Genomic DNA, 20,010 nt, shown 5'->3' on the forward strand with positions numbered 1-20,010 from the left:
GGATCATTGTGGAAGGATTCACTGGTTGTGGTGAACCACTGTGCACATTCTTTTGGTTTTCATTTGCTAACACTGAAAAAGCTGTAGATTAAATGAAGAATGATTCATAATTAAGAGCGCAGATCCCTCTATCAAGCTACACTTCTTACAACCCCTACAAAATTTTTTTGCATAAACTATGTAGGATGTATCATTCTCCATACAGTATCCTGAGTGTTTTATGAAATCAAAATAAAGATTTTTTTTTCTGTATTATCAGTTATCCTCTCCACTTTTGTCCCAAGGAAAGTCCATTTTGCCTAGCTATAACATTAGCTTTCATGGTGTACAAAACCAGTCTAGTGGATTTTGTTCTTATCTAGAACAAAGAAATTACTCATTTTGACAACACTAACATTCTCTTTGACAACTTTTTTTTTTTTTTTTTTTTGAAACTGGTTAAAAACCATCACACCAATTATTTTGAATGCTTCAATCTCTCTAAAGACTACAGGAGCACCTGTGGCAAGTTACTGAATATATTGGAAATCCATTCTCAACTCTGATCTTAACTGCATAACTCAAAATTGTAGTAATTTCTTTCAATAATATAATTCCTCTTTGCTTCCATGTTTCTTAATGCAATAGAATAGCCTGAAATAGTAAACATACAAAAGAATTAAATCAGAATGTATAAACCAGCAATAATATTATTGTTTTACAATGTTCTAAATCCTTACAGTTCAGCTTAAATAAACGTCACGTACCAGCTCCTTAAGCACCATTCGCAATATAAACAAGATTTAAGAATGCATGAAGTTCAACTTTATAAAAAATTACATCTGCAGGCTGTTAAAGGAGAATCTGCAAGAAATGTCAAACAATACTCTTCCTTGTGTACTTCACTGAAATAACAAGAAAGATGCATCTGGAAGCAGTTACTGGCACAGGACTTTAGTATTGCATTACCTATAATGAACTAATATTATTAATCAAGAGTTGGATATAATAGTGTGCCATCTAGCTGGCTTCCAATTCAATTAATTTACCTTCTTGAGAGATGACAACAGACTTTGATGACTTGATAGGTTTGCTGTCTAGAGTCCAGGTGACAGCCGCAGGGGGATCAGAGGAAATCCGACATTGTAAAACTAATTTTTCACCATCTATTACTTCAGCATCCTTAAGCTTCTCTGTAAAGGATGGTGCTGTTCCTTTGCTTGCGGTTCCTTTGCTTTCAGCTTTTTTTCCAATTATACCACCATCTACCACTGAGCACCCATGTTCACAGTTCCTGTCATTCTTCTCTTCTTTTTTCACTACTGGTTTGGCAACAGGGGTATCAGAATTGGGGATGGCTTTCTGGGGTTCAGAACTGGTGCGGGCATTTGGTGCTGGGGTGCTAGCACTGCCATTCTCTGCAGGTGGCTTCTTCTTCGAGCCCAGCACAGATCTGAAATCTGGAGTGGCTGGCTTAGCAGGTGGTACCTTCTCTGGCAAAGGGGTTTTTGGGGTGCCTTTCTTGGCCAGCACAGAACGGAAGTCCACCTGCTGAGGAGCATGAACTTTCCTTTCCTCCTCTGACAAGGTCTTGGGTTTGACCTGCCGTTGCAGGTTTGCACGGAAGTCCATTTGCTCTGCTGGGATTTCTTTCAGTTCCTCCTCAGAAAAACTTTTGGTGCTGACTTTCTTGCCTAAAATGTCACGGAAATCAAGCTGCTCAGCTTCCTGCTGCCTCAGGCTCTCCTCCGTGTGTTCTCGAGTTTCCACTCGCCTCTTCAGCACCCCTCGGACGTCTTCCTGTTCTTCCTCAGCTGGTCTGGTTTCGCTGCTGCTCTTTTTGAAGCCGCTTATTCTACCAAATGTTAGTATATCATGGTCTCCACCATCTCTTCGCTCTCCAGAGCTGCCTGACTCCCTCCCACTAGTATCAGAAAAGAAAAGAAAGAGTCAGCCAGGAAAGGGGCTGGTTTAAAAATGTCAGGGAACAATCTCAGAGCAGGAACAAAATGTGTTTATAGAAGGGGAGGTTGATTAGAGGAGCGCACTCCATTAGTTTATTGCATCAATGATGACTTCAGGAGCCATATAAGGGCACAAACAAAAAAGATCTTCTCTACTCCGGCTTGGTACAGCACGCTTAGCCTGTATGATGAAAACAATTTGTTGGGTCACATTTGGGGATTAGGTTGAACAGCAGCCAGACTGGGTCTGTAAGGGCAGGGAATTAACAGAGCAAAAAATAGAACCCACCCATGCAAGTCCCTGGGAAAAATACTCACTCTCTGAGCATTTCTGCTCTGGAAGCTGAACTCTCTCGCAGCATCAGAGACACCTGGCAGCTGCATTCTCCAACTTGGTTCCTGAAATGTTTAAATGAAATCAGAAAAGCAGAGGTTTTCCCCCTTCAAAATTGCAACTTGCCTGAGCTAAAGTGACTGTACTGTATGTTGCACTAACGCAGCTCAAATCTAGCCCCTTTCTTAAGGCCAGCACTGTGGTGGTTGGCTGAGTGGGTTCGGTCCCCTTATATTTTGAGTCGAGCTGTATCAGATAGCTTTTCCTGATCTATTGCTGTCTATGCCGGGAACGACATACCCCCGAACAAAAATCAAAGCAATTTACAGAATGAAACAGCTGCAAGCAAATAAGCTAAAGGAAAACAAATACAAAAGCTGGAAAATCCAGGCAGAGGAAGGGGCTATTTTGCAAAGTTGAAAATCTTCCCAACTCTGCCTACTGTTTATTTATTCTAGTCCTGAGCTCTTAAGTATCCTAATGTTAAGATATTAAAAGCAGGGTCTCATTTCCTTCCCTCCCCCCCGACCCAACCAATCAGCAAAACCCATCTACATGGATTGCTCCAGCCTGTACGTGTTTATATTAAAAAACATAAAAGTGTCACCATATATGGTACTCAGTACTTATTCTTCCTTTTGCAGAGGAATACCATGGATGCCTTCAGCAAAGGGCTCCCATTAAAGAAGTCATTAGTGTCCTCCCCCCGCCCCCACTGCACATTCCCTTCAGCAGATATATATCATCTTTCCAGCCCCAAACAGCTCTTCTCCACTTAACACAGGAGATGCCAAAAGCAAAATGTAACTCCCCCAGGCAGTACTTTTTTTTTTTAAGTATTGCCTCAGCTCCCCTGAAGTCCTATTAAGAAAACAGACTAACTCTTTGAAGTGATTAAGGACTTGACATAACGCACCGTATTTGTCCCTAAGGTCGTTAAGAACAAGAAGCCATAGGAACACATTCAACACTTCACATCCAACAAGTCAGTCTATGTGCACAAGAAACTGTTATGGATAACAATCTGTAAGGACAGCACTCAAAGCCACAACCCTGACTTCCTCAATATAAAAGACTGCAGAGAATATCCGAGTACCAAATGGAGACTGCCCAAAGAGCATGGGAAGTCCCAAGCCAGCGCAGGCAATATTCAAGKCAGTCCACAGAGTGCCAGCTTAATGCTGGAGACCTGGCAGCTGTACTTCCTGTAATGTGCAACTTTCACTAGGAAGTAAGATAAATAGAAAGAAGGAAAGTAACACGCGTCCCCTGCTCCTAACATACCGATCAGTACCAAAAGATGGGTGGAAGCATTCTGAAACTGCTCAAAAATGTTCTCATTCACCAGAACTACAGGGCTGCAGCAGGCTTTTGGTCTCACCTGAAGTCTTTCCTAGCAGAATCTCCTAGAGTTCAGTTACTGTCCCTTTAGGAYGTAAAACCAATCCAAAGCTGACAGAGTAGGATAAGCCTCGTAAGCCGGAGAACTGCAGCAGTTCACAGCTTACATCAAATAGAGAGGTACCACTGCTTGGCTTCTGTCACGACTGTATAACCAAAGCTTTTGCCCACAAGAATTGTGTCACCAGTGGCAGAGGTTAAAGTACCAGAGACAGCACTCTCCTAGGAGAAGGATCTAGGGATCCTGAGTGTCGCTTTGAGCACTGTGATAATGCCATTTCTGTAGGACCAATTTCTGCATGGCATCTTTCCCTCAGCGAAGTCTTCACATATACAAGAAAGCAAATAAAGAAGGCAAAAAAAAGTTCTCTAAGTTATTTTTCACAGSGTTTGGAAAATAAAGGAGGAGATAAGAAAGTAGGAGAACAATTTACTCTTTCTGTTTTTAAAACCTGGGAAGCTCATACAAAGTATGGCATGCGGGCCATCCAAATGCCTATAYGGACAAATGGTTCACAAGGCAGGTTTTTGTTCTTAATTCTGATTTCTGATTCAAGTCAATGACCGAAAAGCAGACCACTGAATATAAACCTCCACTCTGTGTCGGATTCATCACATCCCTGTCCAAAAGCTTAACCTTCTTAGGGCAAATCCAGGTCCCAGTGAAATCAAAGTAAGTTTTGTCACTGATTTTAGGAGCAAGGAGAACAAAATTTTGTCTTCTGAATTCATTTGCAGTGTCTAAAAAAGTGAAGTTAAGAACACTGACCCACCTTTGCCAAGAATTTGTAGTTCACAGGATGGAAAAAGAGAAACGAGCCAAGAATAAGAAAGGAGGACTGGATAGTTTAGATGCTAAATTCAATCTAGAATAATTCTGGAAACTCTGTAAACATTTTTACATTTATGTAATTTCAGAATCTAGTCAAGGCAAGGTTCATATGGATGGCTGGAAAAAATAGAGGTTTGCAGCGGAGCCTTACTTCAAGTCTTTCAGGTCTCTGCTGTTTGGAATSTTAGCAATAACAACATTACTTCTGCAATATTACAGTCTCCATGTTGGGATCATATCAACAAAAGCCCAGACAAAGTTAGATCCCACTGGCTCCTTTGTAACAGCCTAATGCAGAACATGGATAAAAGCTATGCGGCAGAGAAGTGCTTCAAAGTGTTGGATTTTGCAGGATTGTTCTTTATAATGCTCATGCTCAGAATTTATCTTTAATATGTCAAGGAATTAAAACAAAACAAAACAAATAAAACCCCAGCTGCAAAGCCTGAAGCAATTTTAAAAATAGCTCCCTGTTCTATTGTGGGATCAGTTTTCCTTGGAATGGCTTTTATGTTCAAAATGTCTTGAAATACTAGTTTCTTGGCAGGATCTACCCAAATATTTTCACTGAACCTTAGATGAGACTTATTGTCTGCATGYCCCCAGGAAGCACTCTCTGGAGAAAGAGGGGGGAGAAAAAAAAAGCACTGTTAATTATAGTGTGTGGACACACCACAAATTCCTACTGGCCTACCAAGTGTGAAACAAATGTAGCAGAGTAAATTGGATTTTTTAAGAATGAACTGAAAAGGGCAAATACGTTGATTCCTAGCTATAGCTGCTGCTTCAGTACAGGTCACTGTAAAGTCTCACAACGAAGTTTTGCAACTATTTTCTTATTTAAATGGGCATACAGTCCAGATCCTATGAAGCTTTAACCCCAAAGTAAGTGACTAATCTACTGGACCAGACCTTCAGCTGACATAAAGCAGAGCAGCTCTACTGGCTTCAAAGAGGATGCGCTGATTTACCTCAGTTGACGGTTTGGCCAAAATGTTTTAATATCTTAATACCATTTTATTTACATTTTACAGTATTGAGTGGGAGAAGGGAATGGAAAGGGGGTCATGATTTTCCTCCCTAAAAACAGACAGTGTGTTGATAGCAGAGAACAAAGTTTGCAAAGTTTATTTTACACAAAGATAGACTTGTATTTGCTGTGGGGTGTAATGGAATATAATCTTACAACTATTTTTTATATAACCTGAATTGCAGACTATTTGAGGTACTCTCAATTTATGAGAGGAATGTTTACCTCTGATTTTAATCACATTATCAAAATCTCTAAAAAGATTAATCAGCACTAAGCAAAGTTTTATGGAAGATGGGGTGGGGAAAAGGAGAAGGGTTCAACTTCTAGAAAGGCAAAGGATAATAAAGCAGATGATTTATTTAAGCAGCTGCACAAGGATTTTTAAGTTCTCTGATATTGACTGTGCCATTATAAAGGCTTTGCTCAAGAAACTCAGTCTCAGTTCAATACTCCCAATTTCTCTGCTTAAGAGCACGCACACTGACTGAAAGAACATGGGATAGGATAGGGATACCTATGGGATACCGTGGGATAGGAAAAGATACTTTTGCTAGCATCACTAGAAAAATGGAATGRATGGCAGGAAAAAAAGATATCTGTGGTTTTCTGAGTCATAAAAAAGATGTTATTTCTCATCTCAATCATGATGGTTTCACAGAGACTCTGGCTGATTTCTTGTCCCTTAACAGCACAGGCTGGCAACTTTGCAGGCTGCCATGTACAAATTTAAATAGGTTAACCTCAGTAGTGAATGAATCAGTTGTTCTTTTTATGTTTATACAACACTGTTCCCAGAGGCCTAAGCAAAAAACAAGTGGCGTAGAAAATGATTACGATAGAATAGTGCAAATGTAGAGAAATCCTAGTTCTGTGTAGGTTTAAAGCAAGGGCCAGGAAAGGCTAAAATAACTGACTTCTTAAGTCAGCCTCAATAGTCTGCCATATAGCAAAAGGCAAAGCAACCATATATCTCTATATGATTTTGAGGGAGTAAAAGGGAAAGAGCCGAACAGCAATCATTGATGGATCACACCAGGATCACGACATTTCTCTGCTGACTCATTCTGATAAAAGAAGAAGGAACCAGGAAGAGGCAAGGAGATTTTTTTTAAATCCAAAATTTTAAACCCAGATTTTCAATTTGTGAGCCACCAACATAAAAGGAAAATTGTGGAGAGATTAGGGCAGCATTTAGGACTTGAGAACAAAGGAAAAGAAAACTGGAAAGTAACGAATGCTAGTAGGAAACYGTACCCTGATTATGTTGAGAGGAGCTGGAGAAGGAATGACTCCTGAAAGCAGCTGTGCAATATGCTTTTAAAATTATTACACAAAAAAGAATTGCACATTTTATTTGAAAAGAAAATGATTAAGTTTAAAAATAATCCATTGTATATTGCCAGCCTCTCTATGAACTCTCTAGTGAATTGTATTGTGGTTTCTCAGTTACTCTGTATTTTTAATGGACTATGCAGTGATGTTAGTGAAGGACACTACACACAGCCCTCCCACTCTCAGATATTGTTAAGACTAGTTCTGACTATATAAACACTTCTCAATCAATTCAAGACAAATGCAGGCTGTTCAAAAGCTATTTAGACAAGACTATTTGCTGCTGGAAATTATTTCAGCTCTACTGCAAACATGAAATTCTACAGCCAACATTTTTGCTCCTTTAGTATTCCTGAGGCAGCTGCTKCTTCATCATTCATGGCATGTGAGTTCATGATACATAAGTGACTGCCTAAAAACACAAGGCTTTCTGTTCCCTGAATGATATTTTACAAATGACAGCAGGGCAACAAGAGGCATCAGCATTCCCCTGGCTATAACTGCAATGTAGTATTCATTATAGATTAGAAAAAGCCAGTATGAATGCACTGATCTTTGTGAGACCCCCAGCTGCTTYCCCAGTAAAAGGAGTAGGGAACAACTGAACTAGTATGTGACCTGTTGTGTTTTCTTCTAGCTAAGACTTTACTTCCGTCAGCTCCCCAAAAATTCTCCTTTTCTGCTAATTTTATGAAGTAATTCCTTTTCTAACTGTACTTTCTATTACAGACATGATGTTATCAGSCTTCTCCTTTGACAAAGGTCTTCAGTGATGAATTTGGCTTGGGTGACCAGCAGCCACAACCAGATCATTAAGGTTGACCTTGCTCAAGCCAGCCACAGGAAAGCACTCTTGGCTCCCATTTGCTCTTCCCCTTCTTTTCCCTCCTTCCTGCCCTACCTGATGTTTCCTAGAATATCTCCCTGTCCTTCAGAGCTGTTTGAAGTGAAAACTCTCTCTGTTCTCTTAGCAAATCATGGAAGAAAATGTCCACAACCTGAGAATGCAAACAGAACTGCAGAAATGCACCAGGAGAACGTAGCAATTCTTCCAATTTGGCTTGCTATCTTCCGAACAGGTTACTGACCTTAATGAAAACTGAACATGCAATCTAGGTTAGAAACACCATCCAACTCCAGAAAGACTTTTCTGTACATGCAAGGATGTATGTAGACATGACCTTTGCAAAACAGCACTGTGAATGCCCTAGATGACTTTGTCATCACCCCTAAAACATTTGTCAGTTGATTGTGAACAAACCAATTATTCTGAAATCAGTCACTTCATAATTTATTGCAAAGGGTCTAAATATATTACATAGCTTATTTGCAAAAAGTTCACAGCACATCTCTCTAGTTACATAAATGTTAGTAACAAGACTTGAACATAACAGTAGAAAAGCTTCTTTATGGCAAATCTCCATATAAAACAGCTACCGTTTTCTAAAGTACACTACGGTGAAGAGCAAGTAACCTATTTGACTTGCACACAAAAACAATATATACCGAGGCTAGCATGTGGCTGCCTGTGGTAGTTTATGGAAATGTACCTTAGGATTAGACATCTGCACAGTGATAGGTCCATCACTGGGGCAATAATTTTTCCATTTCTGACACTGGTTGGAAAAGCAATACCAGAAATAAAAAAAAATAAACTCACTGCTTTAGAGACTAAGTAGGTAAAATTATATTAAGAAATGCCCTCTCTCTTTGGGTTAAGAAGACAGGAGAAATTTATTTGCAAGCAAGTGACAATTCACTTTTTGAATTTTGTACTGGACTGAAATATATGAAATAAAACTAGCTTGTTTACAGCATGACAAAACCCCAAAACAAACCACCATACACAGGCAAGTGCAAGTGGCACAGAACTGTAATGCTAATAGTTTGTAATATTGGGCAGTATTCATCTAATCTGTCTCCTGGACTAGTCAGTCTGGACTAAAAAGGTAGTGCGTGGAGCAAAGCAGAAAATTTTCTTCCAGTGTCACAAATTCAAACATCCATGATGGCTAAATACATTTTAATAAAGTCACAAATATTAGCCAAATAAGGCAATACATCTATGCACAGTAAATAGCATAGAATGATAACATCAGTTTAAAGTTGTATGCTAAGTTTTCTAAAACCATATAGGGAATATGTAAGTAGTCCTAATCTTTACCACTGGAGGTGGAAAATGCTACAGCACTTTCTACAAAATAAAGTAGCAGCAAATCTGATGCTTGGTTTAAAGGACAGTTATTTTGCCAGCAGGAAAAGAAAGCTAAATTCAGAATAGCTCTTCCAAATTTTGTAGGACAGACAATAAGGTCAGAGCATCAAGGTGCCTCTGTTCAAAGACAGGTCAGAAAAATAAGGCTCCAACTTCTGTATCAAATTCAAATATTTCAAATGTAGTCAGGAAACACTCTTCTCTTACAGATACGGATCATAAATACATGGAATGGCCCTTCCTGGTCAGTTTGTTCCTATGGAAAGGGGGCATCATTAAAAATACCAATGAGATGCCAAACTTGATAGACAAGAGCTCCAAAATACAGACATAGATTGTGACTTCCCTTGCTAGAAACACACATTTTTTCTCATATTGCCACTACAAAGCTCTGCTTTTCAGGATCCAAAWAGGAAACTGTATGCCACTTTGCCCTTCTTCTTGACTTTTCTTGTGTTTCTCCTTTCCTCTCTTAGTTTTATTAGAGGTCTGCTCCTTTCCTCCCTCAGAAATACTTAGTTCCTTTAGTACTCTACATTTCTGTGCAAATAGGAGGGACCTCTTGTCTTGTTCAAGGAGGAATAGGAGAAAGAAGGGATGGTTGTCTCCATCTAGGCAGCTGAAAAGTCAAAGGTAAATATAACTGTGTTCCACAGGAACAGGCTTTTTCATGATAAACGTACCTGAGCTGAATTTCATATTGCCCTGCATGATGAGACTGCACATTCCTCAAGATCAGTGTGAAGATGTCTTCATTTTGCAGGATCTCATACCCTGCTCCTGGCATTATTTCTTGCCCATCTTTAAACCAGTGAACGGTGGGGAAAGGATCTCCAGCAATAGCACAGGATATAAGGACATTATGCCCAGTAGCTGCAGTCACTGATCTTGGTTTGCTAATGAACCAAGGCTGAATACCATCCTGAGGTTCTGTAGTTTACAAACACAGTATACAAATCAAGAGAAAATATTATGCTTAAAAGGAACTAATAAACTAACTTTAGGCAAAGCAATCACAGAGAAGTAAAGTTATTTTGGACACTCARGGTGTAAGTTTTCAATCCGATAATAAGTCAGGCTTTAATTTTGGAAGTAACTATCACTGGTATTAATAAGAATCACTTGGCACTTTACTGGCTTGATACAGGCTTATATTAAGACCAAAAAAAGGAGACTTTGAAGCTGCCCTAAAAGGAATCTTAAAGATTTGTCCTTGGAAAATGCGGGAAGRAGTAGCTTTAAGGGCAAGTGACAGCACTGTAACTGCCATGCAATTCAAAGCTCATGTAATAAATCATCATTGGCAATAGCATAAAATTGCATTTAGTACAAAACACTGACCCTGAGGCTACACTTTAGGGAATGTTAGAGAATAGAGAATGGTCTAAATTTAGAGCAGACAGTGATGACAGACTGCAGACCCACCCCATGAGGCACAGCTCTCTGAAATCCTGGGGTTAAGACCATTTATATGAAAAATAATAAATGTCTCTCATTAATCTCCAATAATTCTAAGTAACGACTATAGGAAAATGTTGGCTTATGGCAAGATTAGACAAAGTCTAGGGTCATGAAACTAGTAGATGCCCAAATCACAGCAGGTTTTAAAGTACTTCTGTGTTTACTGTGGGATTTATATCATACATGAATATTCAAAGCTGAAATTTGAGGACTTGGTCCAAAAATTGCAGAAATCATTCTTCACCTGTTACCATTTCATGCTAATATTAAAGAAATCTGGAGTCCTGGCTCCTGGGCAGCTTTTCCAAATGCTCAGTGCTTTAATTAGAAAGAAAAACATCATTAAATAGTTTACATTTAGTCCATAGCTAAGTAAGCCTTATAATGATAATATGAAGCTGCATTTAGCAGAAGTTTTGCACTGTCCCTAGGAACAGGACTAAGGAATGCATTTTTGAAATAGTAACATAATGTTCCAGAGTGAAAAGATTTTTTTTCAAATTGCTTCTGCTCAATATCCTTGTTAATTCAGATGCAGAGACTGAGTATCCTTCACAGCATATCCTGTCCTTATAAACACTCATCTACTTTAAATAGACACTCCTCCAGCATGTCAGAATGATTTCCTTTTTGCATTTCCTAAGGTGGAAAAGAACTTCATACCTTGTACAGTCAAAGTAGCCTGGGTTTGAGTCTCTCCTAAGTCATTCCAGGCTTCACAGGTATATTTGCCTGTGTCTTCAGGAAATACTTCCTGGATATACAGACTATACTCATTGCCTTTCTTCTCAAAGTGGAAATCTTCTGTCTCCTGGATTTCTTTCCCATTGTGCAGCCAAATAATTTCAGGAGGTGGGTTAGCTGAAAAATAGGAAACAAAAAAATCTGAGATAAACACAGAAAATCTCAGTGTGTGGCTGAGAGGACAAACAATGTTGAACGTTTTCTGCCACCAATTCACAATTCACAACCTCATCTTCAAAATATCCTGGAATATCACCTTCTTTGTTGATGCTATGCAATATGCAATAGTTCTAACCCTGCCTCATTAGAGTTAAAATGCAAATAAATGAGGCGAGTGTGTATACAACAGGGAGGGGAAATGATCTGTAGATACCATGAAGGCAGCTATCAAGTGGATACTGATAGCTAGTACAACACTAATCTTGTCCCCAGCTGACAGGTATTCATGTTCAGTTCACAACACAGGCTATCGCAAGTCCTCTGAGACTTAGTTTCAGTTCAACAGGAGGACTTGCTAACAGTAAGTAGATTACTATTCCAATAAAGAGATCCTTCTATTGGTCTGAACACGTTAAGCAATGGCCAGTGTTCATCCACCCTGAAGATCAGATAAGACAACCCTAGTTTTTGCTTCTGAAAAATTGGTTCCTTGAAACATTATTTGCAAATACAAAGACCTTTGCTGAAGAAAAGAATGGTAAAAAGTGCACAACTTAGCAGCAGCACCAAAATTTTTAAAATAGTATTTCTTTATGGCTACACACCTGATACCTCCACTGTCATTATCACTTGACTTCCATCCATCACTTTGAGGTCAGTCAGGCCTCTAAGGAAGATGGGTGCAAAATTCTTGTTTAGCTTAACAGCCTGTGCACTTTGCGCCTTCTTGCTGCTCTTCTTTTCTGTGAAGTCAAAAGGAAAACAAAAGGAGTCTCTTACTGGGATTTCTCATGATGAACTTCAACTGACCTTAGGTTCAAATTGATTTTGAGTCAGTGGTCTTGTTTCAGCTCCCAAAGAACAACAGCACTGTAACCATCCCAATATAGTTGTTTACTCTTGACAATAGTCCAAGAGGAAAGGCCAAACAAAGGGAAATGAAACTGTCCTTCCTTCAAAGACCCTCCAAAGTCCATGTTAACATATATGGTATAGTAGCACACAGAAATTTGCACTCATTTTCCTCAAGTACACACATCTATGTGTGGAATACTATCAACCTTGTAATTCAATGCCTTTTTTCTGTGCTAAATTCACATTAAAAAGCTTAAAATATGTTAACAAGGTGTTCTCCTCATAACYGATGAGTTAAAAATTTAAACTCACAGGAATATAGGATTTGCCACTCTGTATGGAACTACAAAATCTTATAGTTTGCTAGACTGCCAATATAAAATGGGTTTGAGTGTACTAAATTAGTTTACTGTACTCCTCTCCTGTATTATACATAGCCAACTGTATAATAGTGGGAAAGACTGAAACCTGAGCGTATACCACAAAGCATAAGCTGCACATTAGGGAGGGGTTTTAAGGATGTACTATGAAATGATGCGTGTCAGAGTTAAAATTAATCACTCTTAAAAATATAATTTAGCTGTGACACAGTATTTCCACCATCTATAACTAACGACCTAAGCAAAGACATTTCTGGAGTCAAGGCAGCAATCGTTACCAAATGCAGGAAGTCAAAAATATTTATTGGTCACTTGGATACACTTTTTGTTTTGTTTACCTTGAGTTCAGACCTCTTACACTATAATGCCAACTCTACCTTCCATCTACACTTGAAAATAATTTTATTTTGCTTATTCCCACCTTCAAAATTTTCAAAGGTATCAGATGACCCAAAATAGTATTACAGCAACATAAAGTGCTAGGCTGAAACAAAGTAGCCATTCATAAAAGGACAATGATTAGAAAAGCTGGAAGCACCTCACTGAGCAAGTCCACTGAACCTCCTGGAGGCCAAAGCTTGTCCCAGGGCTATTCAAGCTCTACATAAATTTGGAAGCTGCATGGAGAGAAAGTTTTTCCTTCTTCTCTAGCAAAACTCTTTCTAGCCAAAATCTTGTCCTGCTGGCTTATGTCGTAGGTCTTTCCTTGACACTGAGTAGAGAGACATTGATGCATGTGAGAATGGAAAAACAGGAACTGGACCCACTCCACTCAGTGCAATGAACTTAGCATTCTGAAATTCCTGAATTACCATCAGGCCACATTGATTAGTCTTAGGGCTTCCTATACTACCTACTTACAAGTGACTACCGCAATATAGAAAATAGCCATGAATTTGAGTCAAACTCAACTGCTGCAATAAACTGCTCTGGTTCACCATATTCCTCTGTTTTGTACTGTTTACTCAGGAAAATTGCTGCATACATCTGCTAGACTGGGCGATACCAGCACATATCCCTTTGCTACATTTCTAAAGCATTGCAGAGAACTCTCTGTCCCTCAAATAGAAAGAGATCTGGCAGCAGAAGCAGAAATCTGTAAAAGGGGGAAAAGGCAGACAGGAAGAAGAAAGGAGGGAAAGGAAAAAACAAAGCAGTAGACAGGAAAAGGCATGAAAAAAGAGAAAAGGACACTCTAAGTAATTACGTTTTGACAATCCCTTTCATTTCAATAATACATTACATTGGTAATAGAAGGAAGAAAGCAGATATGAAATAAAAGAAAAACAGGGAAAAGAAAAAAATAGGTATAAAGCAGAGACTTGTTGCTAGACTAACAGAGAAACAGTCTTTGGTTATGAGACATTCAAGCCTACAGAAGAGGACTGACAACAGGGAAAATGAGTTGAAACTGCTCCCTTGAGTAGATTAACAGTGACTAGGAGTTGAGTTTGCTGGTAGTGGCTCTAGCAGCAATTCTCCCAGAACAGACCAAGCTGCCTTCAGTAGCAGTGGCACTGTCTACTACCAGCACCAGAAGCACAAGTCAGCACCACATGCGGAATTTCCCTTTCAACCATGTGACATCCAGGACACAACAAATACATGGCTAAAAAGACTAACTCTACAGCAACTTGAACAAACTTATTTCAAAACACAAGCATTCTCCCCTCCTTTTTAAAGATGTGTTTTTAATAGGGATCTCTGTGTTTTTAATAGGGATCTCTGATTTTATGTTATGCTGTTGTTTGATAGTGTGTGTTGGTCATACCAATAACTTAAGCAGAACATCAAGATTGTCTACTGTTTCTTAACTTTGCAGTAACAATTAAAGACTTGAGTTCTAATCCATAGTTCTAAACTCTACTTGTTTACTAAGAAACCATATGGACTCATTTCATAGAATGCTCCTTTCTTTATTTAAAATTTTGTATTTTGCACTTCTTCGAGACTTAGAAAAAAAAGATTAAGCACATCTACTGGCAACTTTATTTTCTAGTAGTGCTTTGCACAACACAACACAGCCAGTTATTTAGTTTTATTTGCTCTTAGTCTAAAATCATTCAATTTTCTCGAAAGGGACTGACACAATCATGCAAAATACAAATTGCAAGGTCTGGATCTTAACTGTTCTCTTTCAACTGTTTATTTTCATGTAACACTGTGCAATAACTCTGATAAGCTTCTGATGAAGGTTTTAACATTTCACAACTTAATTACTATAGAGCAATGCTACACATTCACTCAGCTCACTTTAAAAAACCTAAAGGTTTATTCACTTTTACTCATGGCCTTGCTTGCAAAAGCTGCATTGAGTTTGTTTTTCAAGGGCACTTGGGAAGAGAACGGAAACTGCTCATCACCAAACTCTTTAAAATCCAAGATTACATAAATAACTCCTGTTCCTACTTATGGGGATAGAACACTGTATGATTCCACTTCCTTTTGGAAATATTTGACTAATCAGTTTGCCAGGAAAGTGAGATAAGGAAAACCATATGGAAAAGCCAGGTACTTTTTTGCCAAAAGGTAGTTTCAGGAATTTTAACAACCACAGAAGCACATATTCCCTGGCTAGTTGCCACTAGTTGCCAGCTAGGCATCAGGTACAAAATCTGTGACTTGCCCCAGGAAAATGGAGGGCAGGAAGGCAAGAAAAACACTCAGGAAGCACTCAAGAAGAAACAGGCAAGCAGCATGCAACAGAAGGCCTGTTTTAGGGCTTTCCTTCCCTCATTCTTCCCAAGTCCCTTTCACCATGTGAACTATGCAGGGGGTTCGAGGTTAACATGATCTTCAGTGACAGCTGGCTCCAGAGCCCAAAGCAAGGGGAAAGAAGAGAGAAGAAAGCACAGGTCCAGCTCCAAACTCAGATATTACTAGTCACCATACTTCTGGCAGAAACAGCAACTTTTACAGCACCATGGGGGATTTTCGCTGCCAGAACTACACTGCAATAAAAACATGGCACTTCTGACATTAAAAAGAAAATCTGGAACCTAATGAAATTTTAGTCAGATATTAGCATAAAGGCATGACTTTCTTATATATCTACCATCCTCCAGCTTAATGAACTGGATGTGAAATACAGCAGATCTGACCTTTTCCTATTATGTTAATGTGCTCTAATCACCTACAGCCATTTAATATCTCCCCCCCACACTCACACTTCCTATTACTTTGAATTAGGAGTATTTTGACTTTTAAGAATGAAAAGGAGGAATACCATATCAATACTGTCATAATGACTACAAAAAATCTAATTTAAGCAGTTAATTTTATCACTCCCCTCAACCTTCTCCGGTCATCTTTCACCACTGCAGCAAGTTCACCCCAGGGGAATCGTGCCACTTTAATTCAAGTGGAACAGCAGAAAGCACTACCTAGGACAGGCTTGAAAACACACAGATACATTTTATTAATTTTTGGACCACACAACTAGTTTATTTTATTGTAGCTTATAAAAACAGCTATCATTTTTAACTACAAATGTTGATTTTGCACAACATTGGGTCAAATCACACAAGATGATACACAAGATAAGATTTTCTCAAAGGCTGCTGAGGGAGCATCTGATTCCCAAAGGCTCCAATAAAATTCCCAGCTCAAAAAGACTAACCATCTTTGCTCAGAGTTAAGATCTAGCGTAGTACATAAGCCCAGCTGGGTCATTCTCTGAAGAGCGACAGTCTGTCATTTTGACAGGCTTTTGATAAGGTGTGACAGATTTAAAAGCCCACCACAATGGTCCCACTTAAATGGTTCCTGTGGGTTTTTGTCTTTCCACAGGCTTTAATATGCATGAATGTTGGGAAAGAGCAAGTAATAGGATGCACAGCTCAGTGGGAAACAAATACAACACTCCACATGTATCACTCCAAAGAGCTCAGTGGTTAGCCTGGGAGACCAGAAATGGTAAGCAGAGCTACCTTATATACCCACATATGTTTTATACCAAGCAAGAATAATATAGGCTTTTCCCACGGTGTTTCCTTATCCCAAGGGTTCATTTTTTATTAGAAAGACAGTCTAATAAGCATCCAGGTCTATGTTTAAAAAAGCCATTTAGCGTATTAAATCCACAGAGATTAAGGAGAATTCATATCCTTCCAGTTTCTTACCAAAAAGACAGATTGTCAGCATTTTTGGAAGGCAGTAAGGAGATCTATTGCCTCTGAATACAGAACTATTTCTACTCATCTCTCTGTTTGTGTAATCAATGGTAAATTAATCCTCTACAGCTACCTTATCAAGCATTTATTGATCTATTAACATCTATTAATAGAGATATAAAGTGATAGGTAATGTTTTCCCATTCTTTGACTCTCCCCTTTTCAGGATCTCAGAAGTGCCTTACGTCAATTTAACTTCCATGTATCTGCAGACTAGAAATCATTACGAGATTATTATTATTGTTAGTATGGGCCCAAGCCAAACACTTGAATTTCGAAGAATCTAGACTTGAATCAGAATTTGGTGCTTGAATACAACTATAAACGTACTTCTATAGTAGAACGATAAGCAGAGGTGAGTTATTGTATTGAAGGTGTACGTGTATATGTTGTCACACACAGTTAAATTAATCTACTTACTCCAAATGAATCGTACAGTAGACATACGTATGAGTTTAAATGAAAGTATATAACCATTTGCTTTCTAAAGTAAAAGATACAGATAAATCTATACATACAGAGAGAAGGAAAAAAGAATCAATAATTGCACAGTGGCATTTTCATTTCTAGATCTTCTATTAAAACTAAAGTGAAGAAGAAAGTCCAGGTCTGAACACAAATGTTAAGAAACATTAGTCTCCAAAGACTGTACCTGGGTTCCACCTGGCCCCTAGTCAAAACAGTTAACGCCTTATGGATATCATCTATTCTAGTAAATTTTCTTGCTCGTCTGCCTACCCAGACATACTGAAGACTTATTCATGTGAGCTGCAGAGTGCTGACATCTCCTGTTAGAATATCAGGATTTCAGCATGCTCAGCAATGTACAAGATCAGGCTTACAACTAGTTACAGTCAAGGACATACAAAGTAGAAAGTGTTTGCTTCCTTATGTTCAGAACAGTGCAAACACACTGTTTAGTCTTATAAGAGATTTAATTACACTCAAGGAATCTGTTTGCCAGAATCATACAGTTAGCTGCCAAATAATGCCTAGCCTGAGCCGTGTGAAAGGACTCTCTCAGCAACATTTACCATTTATGGCATTTAAGTATCATTTTGGCTCAGAGGTTAATTTGTCAACTGAGCTGAAGAGACTGCTTAACTCAAAAAGCTCTCCGCATGAGCAACTCAGAGAGAGAAGCAGCAGATTCCACTAAAATCTCTCCAAGCAAGACTCAATTCACATATATACACAGAATCAGAGCTGTAAAGGAGCCCAGCCAGCTGAATTAGACTTTTGAGTTCTACCTCCCCACATATTTTCAATGTAAATAACTCCAGCTGTTACCAGATCTCATGTTAACACTGCTGTCGACACAAAGAATAACAGATTTTATAGGCAGAAAATTAATATTAGGACTTTTATCTCATCTGTCTTTCTTCCCATAAAGAATTTCTTTGTCTTGGGGTTGCAGTGATATGGGCAAAATAGTCTCTGCAAGTCTTCCAAAAATTCCAAACATGATTTATATTGGCATAAAAAATATGAGACTTCTATTTACTTGAGACATGTAGGGACATTTCTGCCTTGTTAAAGATACCAGGTTAATATGCCATTTTGCAAACTTAGACCACGAGAACTAGACATTTAATGACCTAGCAGTGTTCTTTGGACATCTACTCCCCATCATTTTTTCCTGCAGTTATAATCTATTTCTGCAAATGAAAGGCTAGGGGTTTACACAGCCTTGGGAGATGCTTTCACTGAAGAACTGGGCCAACTTAATAGCCTCTTGTGTCTCTCATTACTCAGAAAAGCTGAAGACTGACAATACCCTTAGCCTATACCAGCAAAGGTGCTTAAGGATATATTTAGGAGGCTGAGTTGCATTTCATCCTGTTTGGCAATCTCCCTGTTTTATTGCAGGACTGCAAGTTAGTTCTCCAGCCCTATCCTGCAGCTCCATGAAAGCTCTGCCTTTCTTCCCTGAGTCTTCCCCTCTGTATGGGATGCCACCACGTCATCAAAATTTTCACCTCTGATTTGTCTTCCCAGCTTCTTCTGCAGCCCACAGCATTTGAAACAGATGCCACCCCAGAAATCCAACTATCATACTAGTTAGACCTACCATTTGGGGGAAAACTCAGTCAAAATCTTAACTTCAAGCTTAGAGGACAGCGATACAACATAGTCAGCTGAGTTCACTGCAAATCACTTTGCAGTCAGCAAACGGAGTTCCTTGGTGACAATCTCACTGTAAGTTTTTGCTGCCAAAGTGGCACTTGCTTTTGCCTTCAGAACTGTCTGCCTTACCAGTGACTAACACTGTTTGCAAGCTATTTACATCAAGTGATTGCTCTGCACTGCAGACAGCAACTCCAGGCAAGGCTTGAGAGCACGTACATCTACTGAATGCATTTATAAAGCAGCTTAGTTGGCCCACTCCAACAAATCCCCCAATGTTAGATAGCCTGCTAGAAATTCACACTGATACCTGGACTAGTATAGTATTACCATAAATTAAATTACACCAGTCTTACATAAAGAACTGCAGAAAAAGGTCCTTCATATATATTAGACCAACCTGGTTTAACTCTAGTGAAAAAGTGCATACTGCTGAGGCAGAATTTCATCTTCACATGTACAATCTCAGTTTCTGTGTGGCTGCACATGTGGAATTTAAATTAAATGCAATGCATCAGCACATGCGGAGATATCAGTTCCATTAGGAAAAAGATGGGCTCTGGATAAGCAGAACCCCAGTGGATCCACAACAAGAAYAGGCAGCCATTTAAAGTGTAAGTACTCCTGAGGATGCTGTTAACATAGAGAGTTACAGCCCTTCTCTAGGAAATCCACACCAGGAACAGAATGGTTCTGTTGGTAATATTAAAATACTTCTGCTCTCTCTGCTAAGTCAGTTATCAAACAGATACTGTGCTAAGAATGTTTTTAAGGGACACTTCAAGTAAGACTTGGCTTGATGGCAAGGATACATTTGAAGTTACAAGAATATAAAGAAAAAATGAGAGAATCCAGTAGCATCATATTTCTGAGTGAGACTTGGTGTCAGAAAGGAATTCTAAAACAGATAGCTTTGACCAAAGCCTCATTTGGCTTTTTTTTTTCAGAAAAGATAAAATAATTCTATTATGCTTTGTCTGTGGTCAGTTGCCTCTTCCTGATAAAGTCATTAAAAAAAAAAA

The 20,010-nt window shown here is 38.9% G+C and overlaps 1 protein-coding gene across 2 annotated transcripts in view; it reads right to left on the minus strand.

Annotated features, from left to right (window-relative positions):
* The window catches only part of MYLK (myosin light chain kinase), a 216,959-nt gene that overhangs the window by 70,811 nt on the left and 126,138 nt on the right, over nt 1–20,010 (minus strand). For both annotated transcript variants that reach the window (XM_085311026.1, XM_085311027.1), the window contains 5 exons: nt 12,060–12,197; nt 11,215–11,412; nt 9,774–10,020; nt 2,262–2,342; nt 1,029–1,903 (listed from right to left, as the gene is read on the minus strand). In XM_085311026.1, coding sequence (XP_085167152.1) covers nt 1,029–1,903; nt 2,262–2,342; nt 9,774–10,020; nt 11,215–11,412; nt 12,060–12,197 — 1,539 coding nt within the window. The remainder of the gene's footprint in view (nt 1–1,028; nt 1,904–2,261; nt 2,343–9,773; nt 10,021–11,214; nt 11,413–12,059; nt 12,198–20,010) is intronic.

Source organism: Rhea americana, unplaced genomic scaffold (assembly GCF_003343005.1).
Source record: "Rhea americana isolate MKP2758 unplaced genomic scaffold, rheAme1 scaffold_33, whole genome shotgun sequence".
Classification (NCBI taxonomy): Eukaryota; Metazoa; Chordata; class Aves; order Rheiformes; family Rheidae; genus Rhea; species Rhea americana.